Genomic DNA, 19,446 nt, shown 5'->3' on the forward strand with positions numbered 1-19,446 from the left:
GCAATTTGAGATTTGCAATAAACTAATACTAATTTTGGTGATTTTTCAAATTTTAATTTTAAGATTTTTATAAATTATGACATCAACATTAGAGGTTAACAACAATAAATCATCAATATTAGCTTATGAATAATGCTAGGGATACATCCAACTACACACTTGAATCCACTACATGCCTCACAAAAATTAGGTTAGTCCTAAACAAAAAGCCAAATAAACATATCTTACATACCACAACAAACCTTTTTTTAGAGATATGTTTTCATTGAAAACTTTTCAACCTATGATGTTTAATAAATTTTACCAGCACTTGACCTACAAAAAAATAGAATTACAACGATATTAATATTAATTCATTGCACAACATGAAATTTACCATGTTTCTACTAAGTAGGACCACTAAAGTCAAACAGTACAGACCATCTATTTTAATTTTTCTCTTTTCCCATTAGCCCGCCTGCCCATTAACTTCTCTAACGATAGCCACACATTTGATTTCTAAAACATTAAAACAAAAATCCAACTTTATTTTATATTTTTAATCTTTTTTGTTTCACCTGTTCCATTTTTCTCATTGTACCCGTGAGTCTATGACCAACATATTATTTAAATTTTTTATTATAACATAATCTCTCTCTCTCTCTCTCTCTCTCTCTCTTTCTATATATATATATATATATATATTTCTCTTTCTTGAAATCTTATTGAATCTTATCTCTATCCTTTGTTGACATTTTCTATTGACACTTATCTCTTCTCTACAAAAAATATGAGTTTTTCTCCCTCTCCCTCACTCTCTATTCTTGCTAATGTTACGGCTTGAACTATGAAGCAGAAGATGAAGACATAATTAAACCCAGCATTAGCGGTAGTGTCAACAACAAGGTCTGTTCAGATCCACCATTGATTCTTGTTTCAAACCTTGATCAGATAATATCAGATCATTTAAACAAGATCTCACTCGATTCTCTCATATATATATATATATATATATGAAAGTGGAATTTTAAAAAAGTTGGGGAGGGGAGGGGGGGGGGGGGAGGGCATTGTCCCCCAAGTCCAAACATAGCTCCGTCCCTAGGTACAATTAAAAACAATTACAATTACACACACACACACACACACACACACACACACACACACACATATATATATATATAAATTATATCTAGTATAAAAGTTGCACATTTTTAAATATATATATATATATATATGAGATTTACTCTTTTTTTATAGTTTTTTTTTTTTGGGATGCACATATGAGGTTACTTCTTTTTAATTGAGTTTTTTAAAGGTTTACTTATATTAGACTCTTCTTCTTTCGTACAACATTAACTTACTTAGAACAAAAAAAAAAAAAATAAGTAAAAAAAACTTAAATATGACGTGTGGAGCAAAACTAGACAACAATTAGAATTCAATTTAGAATCTAATTTGATTTTTTTATTAATTTTGACTTTGTATATAAATTTAGTCCTTAACTTTTTAATTATATCAATTTCGTACCTAATCTTTCAAATATCTTGTTAATTTGGTTAATGTCGTAATCTTTTGGACAAAAAAGTTGGATGAAATAATAAAAAATAAATTTTCATGTCACGTCAGATTTAAAAAAAAAAATTTGTGTTTTCACGTGAGTTCAAGTTTGGAGAAAATTCTATCTTCTCCATCATCCTCATTGCAGATTACATCTCCCTCTCCTCTCCCTCGTAATAAACATATGGTCTGTTTGGAAGTTTAAAAAAGGAAGGGGAGTAGAGTAGAGTAGAGGGAGGGAGAGTAATTCAATTACCTTGTTTGGAAATTTTTTAAGGAATGAGGGGGAAGAATTTGGAGGGGTTTCAACCACCTCTAACCTCTTATTTTTAATTCTCCCAAATTGGAGAGATTTGGAAGGAGAGTAGAGTAGATAAATTATTAACTAGATAAATTTCTCAATTTACCCTTTCTAAATTAATAATAGACTAATGTTGCAAGTCCATTTTCAAATAGGGATAAATTTATCTATTTTAATCATTTCCTCTCCTCTCCATCCTAATTTTTAAAACATCCAAATAAGAGAAATGACTAATTACTCTCTTCCTCCTTACTAATTTTAAAAACATTCAAACAAGGTGGAGGGAAATCATTCCCCTCTACTCTCCTCCCTCTCTAAACTTCCAAACTGGCCAATATGGACTAGTAATCACCACCTATGAGACAATGAAATATGCATTTAGCTCGGGCTAAAAAGTCAGTTTATTTTATTACTTAGTTTATTTTTGTTGTTATTTATGAGTCTTACCGTATTTTTTAGTACTATTTATGGTCCTATAGTACTATTTCAACTAATTTTTACCTTTATCTAAACTATTTTTAACAAAAGATTTTCAATTTTAACAAAATAAACGGATCTCAAATAGACCCGAAGTAAAACATTTTGCTCTAAAAACCAAAACAAAACAAAACAAAAATTTGTTTAAGAATTTTCCATCCAAATCCTTCACAGTACCCACTTCCACTTCTAATAAGCAAACGACACCTCCTCGATGCTAAACGTGGTGGGACCACCAGTAGAACCTCCATCATCAACCACACAAACAAACGGGTCTGATCAAGATTGTTGTTTTTGATTTTACAGATTTACCCCTCACCCTTGTCCTTTTTTTCGTCTCCTTCTTCTTTTGGTTTCCAGATTATTTGGTTGCTCTCATCATCTACAAAAAAGACAGGGTGGGGTGCGTAGGATATGGAAGTAGTGGGCGTATGTTAATTAGGGACTAACTTGAAAAATTAGGTACTAAATTCAGTAAATTGATATATAATGTAAAAAATAAGGACTAACTTTTTAATTTAGTAATGCGTTTGTTATTGATTTTTGCAAAGTCTGTCTGAGGAGCGAGGAGAGAGATACTTTCTCAAAAACTAGTGGGTACTAGAAATTCAATTAGTTAGCACAAAAATTAATGTTTGTTGTACCAGATAGTCTTGCCAAGATTTCAATTATAATTTCGAGAAAAAGAAAAAGAAATATATGTGTCCAGAGTATACACACCGTGTATAATTAACAGTAGTCTTTTACAAATATGGTCCACATATTTTACTGCTAGTTCCTGGTTATCCGGGGAACCATTTCTTTCCGGTTACTCCACCGACCCATTTGATCTTGGTGTTTCTTCATTCCAAGACATCTCTCTCTCTCTCTCTCTCACTCTCACACACACACACACACACACACACACACACACACACCGCACGCACGGTTACAGTGGGAAGAATCAAATGGAAAATCCTTCAGATGAGAAAGATATTGTCAAAGAGCCACTGTTAAACACTTACAAGGCCAAGGGTGGCTTCAAAACCTTGCCTTTTATCATAGGTACCTCTCCACAACCACAAATTTCCTTCATACCATGTATAAACGCATGCAAACACAACACAATAACCATACAAGCGTATAAACATATATGGGGTTTTCTTTTCTTTTCTTCTCTCTCTCTCTCTCTCTCAAGCTTATATGTTGTTGTTGTTGTGTTTTTTTTTTTTTTTTTTTTTTTTTTAAATATTTTTGTGTGTGTGTGTGGCAGCTAATGAGGCATTTGAGGGTGTGGCAAGTTTTGGGCTAATGCCAAACATGATACTTTATTTGACAAGAGAGTTTGGTATGCAAATAGCCAGTGCAGCCAATGTGCTGTTCATATGGTCTGCAGCAACCAATTTCATGCCGATTCTTGGTGCTTATCTCGCTGATTCTTATGTGGGTCGGTACCGGATGATCGGCTTTGGTTCCATCGTTAGCCTTTTGGTAACAATTTCCAATCCTATTTCACACTATTTTTGTCACAATAATTTTTTTTTTTTTTTGCACCTTTGTTTTCTCAGTTTTGCTTAGCTTTCTGAGTCAAGATCACCCTTCTCTTTGCTGTAAGGACTATTTTGACAATTTTTATGTTGCTTATGTTATTTGGCATTTTATGGATATCTTATTATTCTCCTTGTGATGACATATGAAAATGGCATAGAAGTAGACATTATTTGCCAAATGTCGAATTCCCTTACATTTATTTATGCTTTATTGCATGAAGCCGGCATTTCAATTTCCTTTTGTTTGCAAAGAAATTTGGTGTGAACCACAAGGTCACACTCACACCTAGTGCCAAAGATTTACCAAGAGGACAGCAATATATGCCCCTTTCATTTCATTGTAGGTGAATCATTCAAATTTTCCGGTTTTGCCTTGAAAAAGAGACCTTTACTAAGCTGCAAAACCTTTGACATCTTATACCCTATTAAATGATTCTTTTATATAAAAATCAATCTGTACAACACACCACTGTGTATTGCAGGCTTGCGGCATATACTTACACATTTGTTCTTTTAATTTGTTCTCTTAATTGATTCTCAAAAAAAAAAAAAATTGTTCTCTTAATCAATGCCTCAGGATACCCATTAACTAGATAATTATCATAAATTTCCTTTATACACACACACACACACACACAACATTCATTTAGATTATGTTTTCGCTGAACTAGTATGCCCTGCATCAAGTGTGCTTTGTGTATGTTCCAGATGTTACTTTTATGATGGAAAAAAAAATTTCCTTTTGGTTAATTGTTATTTTATTTTTGGCTCGCCGTTTGTGTCTCTCAAGTTGTTTATTGGCTCTCTTACAAGCGATTGCATCCTTGTCACTAGTTTTTACTAAAAGTTTGGATCTGGGCCCTTGCATTTGTCTCCTCTCATCTGAATTATACTAAAAGTTTGGTGCTGCATCCTTGTCACTAGTTTTTACTAAAGGTTGCTGTCAAATTATTGAAATACTTTTTAGAAACCAACTTAAGCTTCATTTTAATTTTTTTAACTGCAGTATGTACTAAAAGCCGTTGGTCAAAAGTCATCTAATTGAGCTACAATTATGTACAACTGTTTCTAATTTTCTTTAAGTGAACAAAACAAATGGTGAGTTCTAATATCTTTACAGGTGAAAACTATAGAGAAAATTGAGATGAGGGGGTGGGGGGGGGGGGGGGGGGGCGGGGGGGGACAAATTATGGAACATTGAAAAGTTAACATTTACCTCCCTGTGGGTTCTGTTACATGTTTCCAACCTAAATTGCAGTATCAACAATACAAAACTTAAGCTATTTTGTAAGCAGCATAACTGTGGTTTGAAGTTGCAATTCTTAATTTCAGAATTAGCTGCTTTTGTATTCGGAAAACATACATTCAGGGAGGTTACAATTATTTGGACTTATGGTCTGTTTGGATTGAGGGAGAGTAGAGTAGATTTAACACAAAATTAGCTTTTTTTAGCCAACTCTACTCTACTCCCCTCCACTCCCCCCTTCCATCCAAACAGGCCATTAAATTTTCATCTCCAGCAGTAATATCAAGTGCAGTTTATATTTGGGGGAGGGGAAGCTTTATTTTATTTTTGGTGGGGGGGGCGCTAATGACATTTTATATTGAGAGCTATTAAGAAAATTTTGTAGTTAAGCTAATTCTCATATTTAACATGGAACATATATATTTGCACAATTTACTAGTCAGAGTTTTAAAGAAAAAGAACCCTTCATGTGCACATCTTGAAAATTTTATAATTTGATGTATCGCTATCCTGAATACCTTATCCCATATTTGAATTTGTTTACTGCGGCTTTCTCAAATGAAAATCGAATGAAAATAATTTCAATTATGTATACTTGAGCATGCAAGTGTTCTGATTCATGCTTCTTGCATGTTCTTTATACCTGGCATAATACTGATGGGAAGTAGAAAACACCAATTTGGATTTTGTGACAACTTTTCATGTTGTGTGATACCAATATTTGCTTTCTATTTTTCTGAGCATTCATTCTCTTCCGCGAGTAAAGCTTAAGCAATACTGTTAAAATTCAGTTCATTCCAGGTCAGGGAATTTTTCTGTAAAAATGGAAGTTTATGTTGGACAATATTCTGGCCACATGACTGATTTTCATGCGGGGACTAAACCTGGCTCTGAATTGAAATGGGTGGCATGGAGGGGTCTGGCAAAAAGTTCCACTTATAATTTTGAGTAATTTTAATTGTTTTTCACATTACCATAGGAAGCTGTGTGCAATACAAATATGCTAAATCAATGTAATTTTATATGTAACAGGGGATGGTTCTTTTGTGGTTAACAACCTTGAATTCACAAGCAAAGATTTCATGCAGCCAAAGTAGTAGCAGTTGCAACTTCTCAACAGCATTCAAACTTCTACACTTATATTCTTCTTTTGGGCTGATGGCTATAGGAGCTGGTGGCTTAAGGTCATCCTCCTTGGCATTTGGTGCAGATCAGTTAGACAAGAGAGACAACATAAGAAATGCAGCGATGTTAGAGAGCTTTTTCAGCTGGTACTATGTTTCAAAAACTGCATCAGCACTCATTGCTGTGACTTTTATTGTGTATGTTCAAGATAAGATGGGGTGGATGGTGGGTTTTGGAATCCCTGCCTTGCTTATGTCCTTGTCTGTCCTTTCATTCTTCTTGGCTTCTCCTTTCTACATCAAGTTGAAGTCTGATTCAAGTTTGCTTACTGGGTTCACTCAAGTTCTAGTAGCCTCTTATAAAAATAGACGTATGCGATTATCATCTCAGGCCACACCTGAAATGTACCATCATATAAATGGATCAATGCTCCTCTTGCCAAGTGAAAAACTAAGGTATCATCAAATTATCATTTTATCTTGGTTATGTTTTAACTTGTCAGATCAGATTTCACATTAATTTTTGACAAGCATACTGCAAAGTCCACTTCTCCTGGTTTGTTTTATTGCTTAGCCATTACAACCTGAGGTTGGAGCACCCTTTTTTAGTGTATAGAATAGAGTACTTCTGTCATTTAGAAATTGCTGTCCTCTTGGAGGTGAATTGTCAATCAATTTAAGTTGGCCTGAGTTGGAAACAACCAGTTGGATGCATGTAGGATGCATTCTCCATGTTTGTCTTTGTTTTTTTCCTCTAGCGTTTGTTTATCATTATAAAGCTTTTTTGGGTGCCTGTAATTTAATTATTTCAATCACATTTGTACTATTAACACTATGAAAAATCTTTGCGCACAGAAGCATCATACTATAAACATGAAAATGTCATAACTCTTATGAGCATCACCTTTCCGTGCCTTGACTTCATTGACTGCCTAGGTTTCTGAACAAAGCATGCATTATAAAAAATCCTCTACAAGACCTAAGCCCAGATGGAAGGGCTACAGATCCATGGAGTCTTTGTACAGTTAATCAAGTAGAAGAGCTAAAGGCATTAATCCGGGTAATCCCATTATGGTCGGCTGGAATCATGATGTCTGTATCTATCAGTCAGAACTCTTTTCCAGTACTCCAAGCAGCCTCCATGGACCGACACATTACTCCATACTTTGAAATTCCTGCAGGCTCCTTTAGCGTGTTTCTGGTTATAACTATAACACTTTGGATTACTTTGTACGATCGCGTAGTTCTCCCTCTAGCATCGAAAATCAGTGGAAAACCATGCCGTCTCAACGAGAAAAAAAGAATGGGAATTGGACTCTTTTTTTCATGCATGTCAATGGCAGCAATGGCAGTTGCAGAGAGTGTTAGGCGGGAACTTGCAATTGAGGAAGGATTTTCTGATGATCCACAAGCCGTGGTGAGCATGTCAGCAATGTGGCTACTGCCTTATTATATCTTTGCCGGCTTGGGTGAGGCTTTCAATGCAATTGGGCAAAATGAGTTCTATTACTCTCAATTGCCTAAAAGCATGTCTAGTATAGCCACCACCCTCTTTGGATTAGGGATGTCTGCTGCAAGCTTAGTAGCAAGTTTTATACTGAGTACAGTTGATAATGTTACCAAAAAAGGAGGAGAAAGTTGGGTTTCAAGCAACATCAATAAGGCCCACTATGATTACTACTATTGGCTTCTAACTGGTTTGTGTTCGGCTAATCTCATGTATTACCTTTTCTGTAGTAAGGCTTATGGTCCTTCTGAAGGAGAGAGAAGTAGGGTTTTAGATGAAGAAGATGGGTAAGTGATGAATATTAATTGTTTTAAGGAAGTTTAAATGTATAGTTTCTTTCCGTATGTATGTTCTTAATCAGATGATAGTAATCAATGTGTATAAAGGAAGGACAAAACTTATGTACAATACTTTAGATGTTGTTCCTTAAGTTTCATTTTTAAGATTCAGTTATGTGGCTATTTAATTAAAAAATACACTTTCTTCCCATAAAAAAAAAATCCACATGGCAAAATCTTAAAAGGAGTACCTAAGTCTTGCTCATAACAGAAATTGTTAGTATATGCATAAGTGCACATCTTTTACTTGACTACATATTTCACTATTTATTTATGTATGTTAATAATGACCCTTTATTAAGTCCCTTAATAAAGGCATATCAATTAGCTTTGATTTAGGCATGATCAGTGGCCTATAAGTCAACACAATAAGTCAACTATTGTGTGTCTATAATATAAGCTCTGTTTGTTTTGACATTAACAATTTTTGAAAAATGAATTATTTTCTAAAAAGAATTTTTTAGAAAACTATTCTATTCTCTTAATTATGTTTGGTAGTGACATTAAAATGAGGTGAAAAACTAGCTCTTCATTTCCCTTATTTAGCTTCACGTAATATAGAGTTGTTTTCCTTATTTGGAATCACATGAGTTGTATTCAAGAAGTTTTTAGTGCAAAAAAACTCTATTTTCTTAAGCTAAATAAGAAAAAGTTAAAAGATAGGTTTTTTTTAATACTACCAAATATAGAAAAATTATCTTCACATAAGGTTTTCTATTAAAACAATGGAACGGGTTTTTGAAATTCACAATTCAAGATAGAAAAATGTACTCAACAAAGGATATTCTATATTAAGTTTTTGTAATTCAAAATTTAAAATAGACAAATGTACTCAAGAAAGGGTATTTCATTATGGACAATTATGGACATAGGTCAACAAGCCAAATCATGTAAACCCTTTCTTCTGCTCTCTTCTTCTCTCTCTCTAAACTTTTTAATTTACTTTATGTTACATGGTGTTTTTTTCTTTTCTTTCCATCTTTGACAATAAATAGTGACTTTTCTCTATAACTTTCGCATTTTCTATTGCAAGTTAACAATTTTTCCTGTGACAATCTTGCTAAAAAGGAACCTTTATGTTGGGCATTCGGGATAGTGGTGGCACCACATTCAGTCCAATGTGTTCTCAGAAACGCCCTGACCTAATTTTTTTCTTTTTTATATATATAATAATTAATTTTTTCTATTTGTTTACCCTTTAAAAAGAACTAGGAACACTCTCAAATAAATAAATAAATAAATTATTTGTTCTACTTTCAAGTAAAAAAAAAAAAAAAAGGCCAAAAAAAATTTTTGAACTAAAATCTGAAAAAAAAAAAAAAATGTAACAGAGTAAGCCCATTAGGGAAAAAAAGCCCAACATTGATCCTAAACAACAGATGGTAAAGCAAATCCAATCTAAAGAAAAAAAAAAACAAGGTAAAGCAAACCCAACAGATTACAGATGGTAGCAAACTCACGAATTCTAAAAAAAAAAAAAAAAAAAAAAAAAAAACCAAAACCCAATATACTAAAATTAGAAACCAACGGACAGCGCAACCAAACACTAATAGATGTTGAAAGAAAGAACGAAACCTAACCTAAAGAAAAAAAACCTAACCCAATATATTGAAATCAAAAACCAACGGATGACAACAACTGTACGTTTTTAGACCCCTTAAAACACAATTGGATTAACCTAGTTAATTAGCCAAGTTATTACTTAGTCCAAATTCTAAATCTAGGTTATCATAATCAAACAATCATATCATGCATAGCAGCGGAAATATAAATAACACAATGATATGATGACCTAGGAAACCACACCGGTAAAAACCTAGGGAGGATTTAACCTAGCAATCCTCAAAGTAAACTTGAATCTAGTATGAAAGAATCGAAGTTTTACAATAGTGACTTAAACCACTAACATCCTATTGCTATCCACCAATAGAAACTTACTGACACGATCACGTGCAAACACCGAGACCACAGACTCCTTCTTTCTTGGATTTTCTAGCAAGTACAAGCACACCCGCTTGTGTTTCTTTAAGCTCCTTAGTGCAACAACTGAATGATCATCAAGCTCTCAATCAAATCTCCTTCTTGATAATCCTAAGCATGTGTGAAGGCAACCACCTCTAGATCTCACAAGAGATTCACACATATAGCAAAATAGAGCAACCTCAAAAACGTGGCTAGGGTTTGCCTTTTATACTTTAGGCAAAACATAAAACCTTGCACTTTTTAATAGGCTAGGGCTGAGTTGGAAAAATTATGCAGAAAAAACATTCTGCCTGAAATTCGATCGATCGAGTCTAAGTTTCGATCGATCGAGCCAAGCCGAAATGCACACTTTATTCTGCAACAGCTCGATTCCAACTTTACATAAAAGACACAACTTTGAGCAAGTCTAAACAAAACTAAACAACCTGTTTTATCATGGTTTGCCAACAATACACATTAGAGTTATAATACATTAGTTCCTAAGTACTTAGAACCTAAAAAACTCTCCCTTTGGCAATCCGTAACAAAACACAACTTAAAGCTCAAAGTTTACAAAGAAAACCCCTTTGCAAAAAAAATGCCCATTATAACAAATTCAATCCTAACTACTATCCATTAGTTGCAAGTGTAGATAGCAGCTTAATTGAATCAACCTGTATATTTCCTGAAACACTAAACAAAACGCATAAACGCATGTGTAGAAAATACAAGTAAACAAAATAAATTTTTGATTTCACTCAACACAAAATAAAGACATATATCAATGAATAACTCATAAATATAAATCAATAAGTAGTGAAACAAGAAACATATAAAACAATAAATGTATCTCCCCCTAACATGAATAGCCCAACAAAAATACATCAAGAGCCAAAAAAGGTAAATACAAAGTGAAGCACCTAGATACAATTTAATCTCCACAAGCTCCAATAAACAAAAAACTCTCCCCCTGAGAACAAAAACTTCTACAAATGTCTCAAATGTACTCCCTTTTTTTGTGACGGAATGCCAAAGGGTAATCAAAATCCATCATCAAAAGGAGGTGGCTGTGAGGATCGTCGAAACTATGCCAACTCTGCTCGCAAGGCACAGATTTCATCGAGCACATCCACCAAAATCTGTCCATGAGCCGCCTGAACGGTCAAGACATGATCCAATGTACGTCGAATGTCTGAATCATTTGAAGTAGTCGGTAGAGGAACATCAGCATCAGCAGCAATAGCACCAAACGCCTCAACCGTAGCATCACCTGTAGAAGAGGAATGAGGGGGTACAGCACCAGAAGGCTCAACTCTAGGACGCGTAGAGCCAGCTCTCAAATGAGCAGCCCTCTACCTAAGGAAGGTGGCACCTATGGGAGCTACAACATGTACGGGCTCATTAGCAGGGAAGTCATCTAAACCGAGAAACAACAAAATCCTATGAATGAAAATAGGATGAATAAGAGCATGAGCGACGGCTGAACTCCTATGAACTTTGTTCAAAGAATGAAGAAACAGATGCGGAAAACTAACAGAAGCACCAGAAACAAAGGCGTACAAAAACACACATCGCTCAAGAGGGATGGTGTAGAGATGAGAAATAGGCCACAAAGAATGACATGCTATTCTAAAGAAAAGATAGGTAGTTTTAGTAAGCTTAGCGAACGTGATTCGAGGATCAGAACCCCACTGGATAGAAGACCCAGTGATGTATGACATAACGTCATCAAGGGGTGGAGACTCCTCATAAGGATAGATAGGCTTCCTAACGACTGGAACATCAAGAGCTTCAGCCACTATCCTAGGGGTAATGATGAACTTAACACCTCGTATCCAACTCCTAACAAGGGTGTTGGAATCATAGATGTGGTAAGAGAGGTTCGAGAAGAATTCTCTAATCAGGGCGGTTAGGGGCGGATGATCTACCTCCAATAGAGTCAACCAGCGTTTACTTTCAAAGTTTGCCCTAATGGCAGGATCAAGCTCATTTAACACAACAGATCGCTCAGCCCATATCTTTCTCTTACTGTTCAGCTTCTCATATAACTCTCTGCTTTTGTCACTCCGAAACAACTCACTCCTAGAGGGAGACTCATAAGAAGTGAAGGGTGTCCTATGGGCTCTGGTTTTCCTAGGCATGATGCTAAGGTAAGGACAAAGACACAAAGCAAAACCAAAAAGAACAGAAAGAAAAACCAAGGGCAGATTGCAAGTTAGCACAAAAAAATGTAGTACAAAAATCTATATGATGCATGAATAGTTAAATGTCATGATGCATGCTCTAATGCAGTGAAACTAAGTTCAATTTAAGTTCAAATTCACAAAATTGGCTTGAGCATAGAGTTTCTAACAAAAACCCCAAAATTTGAACTTGTTCAATTTGTAAAAAATTTACCAATTTATCATCACACAAGGTAGAATATAGAATATAATGATCAATTACATCAATTTAACAAGCCAATTTCATCAATTAAACTCAATTTGAAGAAATCCCCAAATCGGGTAAATACAAGTCCTAGAATTTTCAATTTCTCACAAAAACACCAAATTGATCAAATTAAACATCATAGATCATGTTTATAACATTATAGGAACAAAACCCAATGATCAATTTCAGAAAAGAAGGCTTGAATCATCAAAAACCCTAAATTTGAATAGGTTCGAAAATCCCAACAAAATGCATGAATTTATGCATGAAAACATGAAAATAAATGCAAAAGGAAGGGTACAATGGACTTACCGACTTAGAGAGAGGAAAACCTTGCAAAAATTTGGGAGGAAAACAACAAAAATATGATGAATGAGCTCGTCCGAGTCGGAGAGAGAAAGAAAAGTTCGAAAAAGTTTTGAAAAAGATGAGTTGAACAAGTCAAAATCAGATTTTTAAAAACCTTATTCACGATTTTCGATTGATCGAAAATTAGTTTCGATTGATCGAAACAGACAGAGGCTCCCTTAAATTATTTAAAAACAATTTCGATTGATCGAAAAACTGACTTGATTAATCAAAACAAACAGAGGCTCACTTAAATTTTGAGAGAAAAACACAGTTTTGAAAAAAAACAAAACACATTTTAGGAACACCTCAAAGCATTGAAATTGATGAACAAAATGCATGAGTATGTGATGAAATGTTTTTCAAAAACAACAGTTTTAAACCCAGTTTTCCCAAAATTAAGATCTTCAACCATTTTCCTTTTAAATTCTCAAGCATCAAATATGTTTTGCATAAGACTCAAGGTATGTTCAAACTTGGTTGGTCAAACCAAAAACACACACAATTACATGTACAATGTTTAGCAAAGAGTAACTTGTGTAATGTGTGTAACTAGCAAAAACTTGAGATACACGTGAGGTGATATGTGAATAGCAATCAACCACAAGGTCTACAACATTCATAACATAGGATTTGAAAGAGACTATCACCTAAAGAGTTACATCATATAATTCCCACATCTCCTAGATCATAAGCTTGCAATCATGTAAGTTTCTTGATTTTGCCTCATATTGTACACACAAATTTTAATTGTTCAGAAACTTATTAAAATAGCCGGGATAATGTACACACCAATTTTATTTATTTGATTTAGCTTTAAGTCCAATAATGTACACCAATTTTAACATTTAAACTGAGGCTACACTTTATGTTCTTTTTGTGCATGTGCTATACTTTCTCGAGCATAAAATCTTACGATATGCACTAAGGTGTTCATGATTGGCTAGTGAACAGTGGTGAGATGGTTATTTATGTCTTTCTCAAAAGGTTCAAGTTTGACAGTAAAAGACATGTGACTTCAAGATCAAGACAAAGTGATCAAAACCATAAACATCTTTCCCACACAACATGCACTACAAAGTTTCAACTAGTAAAGTGCAATAAGTAACTCATCAAAGCTAAACAAGGTACAAAAGACATGTTATGTGAAAATAAATTGACCAACCTTGTTTTCAAAACCAAGAAAATAGTGCAAAACACAATTTACTTCCTTTTTTTTTTTTTTTTTGAAAAAAATAAACAAAAACAACCTAGAATGAAATGCATGAATGTTATGCAATGCAAATCCTAGAAACAAAGAAAACAAAAAACCAAAGAACAATGGTCACAAAGAATATAGTAATGAAGCACAAGGACCAAGAAAGCCAAGAAAGATCAGGGACACAGAATCACGCCAATTACTTGACGAAGTATCTCAAACTTACTTCTGTTAAGAGGTTTGGTGAAGATGTCAGCGTTCTGATGTTCAATAGGGATATACTCAAGACACACAATCTTCCTTTCAACAAGATCCCTAATGAAGTGATATCTAATCTTTATGTGCTTAGTCTTAGAATGTTGAACAGGGTTCTTAGAGATATCAATAGCATTAGAATTATCACAATAAACAACCATGGTAGCTTGGGATATCCCATAATCAGTCAAAAGCTTTTTCATCCAAAGAAGCTGTGAGCAACAACTTCTAGTAGCAATATATTCTACTTCTGCAGTAGACAAAGACATAGAATTTTGCTTTTTACTCATCCAAACAACAAGATTGGCTCCTACATAAAAACACCCATCGGTGGTGCTTTTTCTATCATTAGCATTACCAGCCCAATCAGAATTAGAAAATCCAGCAAGAGACATATTAGACTCTTTACTATAAAATAATCCATAATCACAAGTTCCACCAACATATTTTATGATTCTTTTTACAGCATTCAAATGTGAAACTTTAGGATTATATTGAAATATAGAACAAACACCAACACTAAAGGCAATATCAGGCCGACTAGCAGTCAAATACAACAGGCATTCAATCATGCTTCTGTATAATGTAACATCAACAGACTCACCTGATGGATCATTTGTTAATTTTGCATTTGCAGCCATTGGTGTTCTAGCATGTGCAGCCTTGTCCAGAAATCTCTTGACTAGATTTCTTGCGTACTTTGCTTGGTTGATGTAGATTCCTGAGTCCGTTTGCTTCACCTGTAATCCTAAGAAATAAGTTAGTTCACCAATCATACTCATTTCGAACATTGCCTTCATTTCATCTACAAAAGAATGAGCAAGAGAGTCATTAGTAGCACCAAAAACAATATCAACAACATAAATTTGAGCTACAACAAAACTATTCTTATCTTTTCTTATGAAGAGAGTAGTATTTGCAGATCCCCTTTTGAATCCATGCTTAGTGAGATATGCAGTCAATCTATCATATCAAGTCCGTGGAGCTTGTTTCAAACCATACAGGGCTCTCTTCAACTTATAAACATCATCCGGTCTGTGAGGATCAATAAAACCCTTTGGTTGTTCAACATATACCTTTTCTTGCAACATTTCATTCAAGAAAGCACCCTTGACATCCATTTGATATAGCTTGAAATTCAGATGACTAACTATAGCCAAAAGTATCCTAATGGATTTTAATCTTGCTACCAGTGCAAAGGTCTCATCAAAGTCAATCCCTTCCACTTGTGTGTAACCTTGAGCAACAAGTCTTGATTTATTCCTGATAACAGTGCCATGTTCATCTGACTTGTTCTTAAAGATCCATTTAGTTCCAATCACATTTACTCCATTTGGTCTAGGAACTAATTCCCACACATCATTCCGAACAAATTGATGAAGTTCTTTATGCATAGAATTTACCCAATCAGCATCTTGAAGTGCTTCATCTACCTTTTTCGGTTTAAATTGGGACATATAGCATGAGTGTGTAATTACACTTAAGGCTTTTGATCTTAATCTCATGTTATTATTCAAACTTCCCAATATATTTGTGGTAGAATGATTTAGTCTTACTCTAGAGGAAGGACCTTTAACTAGAGATGTGGAGGTATCTTTTTGTTCTGATGAGGGACTAAACTCATGTTGTGCTTGTTGAGTCTCATGAACTGGCGTGGATGGTTCTAGACTTGATGGTACAGAAACTACATCATTCAGCACCATCAACTCTTCATCACTATGCTTCCTCACATAATCAATAGGAAGTGAGTCATTAACCTCCATAGGCTTATCTTGTACCGGAGCAATGTTTTCTGAATGTGCTTCTGAACATACTTCATCATTGATCACAACATTTGAAGATTCCATGACTGTTTTGGTTCTTAGATTATACACTCTATATGCTTTACTAGTAGAGGAGTATCCCAAAAAATATCCCTTGTCACTCTTTGCATCAAATTTTTCTAGATTCTCTCTATCACGTAAAATGTAACAATCACTACCAAATATCCTGAAATATTTGACTACAAGCTTCTTTCCTCTCTGGAGTTTATAAGGAGTTTTCTTGGAATCAGGTCTGAAATACACCCAGTTGAATGTATGGCAAGCAGTGTTAATTGCTTCTCCCCAGAAGGATTTGGGCAACTTTTTATTGTGTAACATGACACGTGCCATCTCCTAAACAATCCTATTTTTCCATTCCACTATTCCATTTTGTTGAGGTGTCTTGGGTGAAGAGAACTCTTAATGTGTGCCTTAATCATTGCAGACGGTAGCTAGCTTGGTATTCTCAAATTCTCTTCCATGATCACTCCTGATTTTGGCTATCACAGTATCTTTCTCAACCTACAATTTCTTACCCAAATGTATCACCTTCTCAGGAGCCTCAACTTTATCTTTCAAAAGCACAACCCAAGTATATCTAGTAAAGTCATCCACAACAACTAGAATATATTTCTTTCCACCTAAACTTTGAACTCTGGCAGGACCCATAAGATCAATGTGCAATAACTCAAGAGGTCTTGAAGTTTGAACACTAGCTACAAACGGATGTTTGGATTTCACTTGTTTACCTATCTGACATGGTTCACATATGCACTTATCTATCTTCTTAAACTTAGGTAAACCAATAACAACATCACATTTGAAAATCTTCTCTAATTGCTTATGACTTGCATGCCCCAACCGTTGATGCCACAAATCAACTCGATCAATCTTTGCACTAAAGCACTTGTTGCTTATACTTGGTGTTAAACCATAACAGTTGTCAGCTGTCCTTACACCAACACACATACAGTCACCTCCTGTATCAAGTATCTCACATTCATACTTAGTGAAGAGAACATTCAGTCCATTGTCGCAAATCTGACTGATGCTGAGTAAATTTGCCTTCAGTCCATCAACATACCAAACATCTTCAAAGACTGGCAACCCTGGAATGTCCACAATTTCAATGCCTCTGATCACAGATTTGCTTCCATCTCCAAAAGTGATAAAAGTGACTGTCCCAATCTTTCCTTCAAAAAGAGTCTTGAATAATCCTTTGTTTCTTGTCATATGCCTGGAACAACCACTATCCAAATACCAAAGACAATAATCACGTGCCTTTAAGGCGGTTAAAGCAGTATAACACAAGTAATTATTATCACATGTGATAAGACCAAGAAACTCAAGGAAAGATTTAACAAAAGCAATAAGAGACAAAGACAACAAGTAAGCAAGTTGATAAATAAGCAAAAAGATTTTCCAAGAATCCATGACAATAGAGGTCAAGGATCAGCTTAGAGATCAAAAGATCTACAACAAGAGAGCTACCCGCTTTGATACCACTTGTACGTTTTTAGACCCCTTAAAACACAATTGGATTAACCTAGTTAATTATCCAAGTTATTACTTAGTCCAAATTCTAGATCTAGGTTATCACAATCAAACAATCATATCATGCATAGCAGCGGAAATATAAATAACACAATGATATGATGACCAAGGAAATCACACCGGTAAAAATCTGGGGAGGATTTAACCTAGCAATCTTCAAGGTGAACCTGAATCTACTATGAAAGAATCGAATTTTTATAATAGCGACTTTGACCACTAACATCCTATTGCTACCCACCAGTAGAAATTTATTGACACGACCACGTGCAAGCTCCGAGACCACGAACTCTCTATTTCTTGGATTCTCTAGCAAGTACAAGCACACCCGCTTGTGTTTCTTTAAGCTCTTTAGTGCAGCAACTAAATGATCATTAAGCTCTCAATCAAATCTCCTTCTTGATAATCCTAAGCATGTGTGAAGGCAACCACTTCTAGATCTCACAAGAGATTCACACATACAGCAAAATAGAGCAACCTCAAAAACGTGGCTAGGATTTTCCTTTTATACTTTAGGCAAAACATAAAACCTTATACGTTTTAATAGGCTAGGGCTGAGTTGGAAAAATTCTGCAGAAAAAACATTCTGCCCGAGATTCGATTGATCGAGTCAGGCCGAAATGCACACTTAATTCTACAATAGCTCGATTCCAACTTTACATAAAAGACACAACTTTGAGCAAGTCTAAACAAAACTAAACAACCTGTTTTGATAATGATTTGCCAACAATACACATTAGAGTTCTAATACATTAGTTCCTAAGTACTTAGAACTTAATAACAACCAATAGACGGAGATCGGGCCTCAAACCCGAGCTCCAAAACGGCAGAACACATCGGATCGAAGATCGGTCTTCCTCGCCTCGACGTGCTGCTCGATGGCGCTGCCCCTCAGCCTCAAGCCTCCCTGCTCCCTCAACCTTAAGGTATTTCATCTTTACACTTAACTTCTCTCTCTTTTTATATGAAGAATGAAAGTGAAATGAAATGAGACTCTCTCTCTCTTTAAGACTTTATCTGACTCTCTATTTCTCTTTGAACTGTGATTGGCTGATTGCTTTTGTTTAACTTTACTTTATAACTTTATTAATATTTGCCCCTGTTTTTGGCTTTATCCGTTGGTGTTGGTGTTGGTGTTAGTGTTGGTGTTGGTGAGATACAATTAATTGTCTTTTAGTGTATTGTGATTTGTGATTGTGAATTTACTTGATTGGTTCTTGTGATTGGGGGCCATGGGGCTTGTTTGTTAAGTGGGGGGTGGATAGGGGCATGGGGCCGAGGTGGGATATTTGAATTGGGGGAAGTAAATGCACATGAGGTGTGTGCTAGTGCAACTAATAAACAATAATTTAATTAACCAATAATTAATTGGAGGAAGCAACTAATAAACAATAATTAATAATTTAATTAACCAATACATTATAAAATGGGAAATTATTGTGTACTCCTGGAGTACCATAAATGTGTGCTCCCTCCTCTCACATGAATGGTGGGTTCTATTAATTAAATTCATGGTGGGACCCACCATTTATGTGAAATGAGGGAGTACGCATTTATGGTACTCGGAGAGTACTTAATAATTTTCCTTATAAAAGACAAACAAATTAAATTATGTTAGGCTAAATAACAATTAATAATTTTATAATTAATGAAATAACAATATAACAAATTATAATTATATTGAAAGAGATGTAGCTATCATTCAACGATTACAAAGTATGAAAACTCATAAAAAACAATTGTAAACTTTATGTATTTGCGTGTTTTTTGATTGTTGTTGTTGTCAATATATGAATTTATCTTTTTATTAGATTGTATAATTTATACTTTTTAAGAAACACT

General features: G+C 34.8%; 1 protein-coding gene across 2 annotated transcripts; it reads left to right on the top strand.

Moving 5' to 3' along the window:
• The first annotated feature begins 2,699 nt into the window (after positions 1–2,699).
• LOC126710320 (protein NRT1/ PTR FAMILY 1.2-like) lies at positions 2,700–8,169 on the top strand. Of its 2 annotated transcripts, none has more exons than XM_050410725.1 (4): positions 2,700–2,907; positions 3,567–3,784; positions 6,122–6,669; positions 7,150–8,169. In XM_050410725.1, exons 2-4 carry the CDS (start codon positions 3,605–3,607, stop codon positions 8,009–8,011), a joined length of 1,590 nt encoding a protein of 529 aa, XP_050266682.1. In that variant the 5' UTR covers positions 2,700–2,907; positions 3,567–3,604; the 3' UTR covers positions 8,012–8,169. The 2 variants fall into 2 exon arrangements, with proteins under 2 accessions (XP_050266682.1, XP_050266680.1); XM_050410723.1 differs by lacking the exon at positions 2,700–2,907 and adding an exon at positions 2,914–3,358.
• Positions 8,170–19,446: the final 11,277 nt, after the last annotated feature.

Source organism: Quercus robur, chromosome 12 (genome assembly GCF_932294415.1).
Source record: "Quercus robur chromosome 12, dhQueRobu3.1, whole genome shotgun sequence".
NCBI classification, from domain to species: Eukaryota; Viridiplantae; Streptophyta; class Magnoliopsida; order Fagales; family Fagaceae; genus Quercus; species Quercus robur.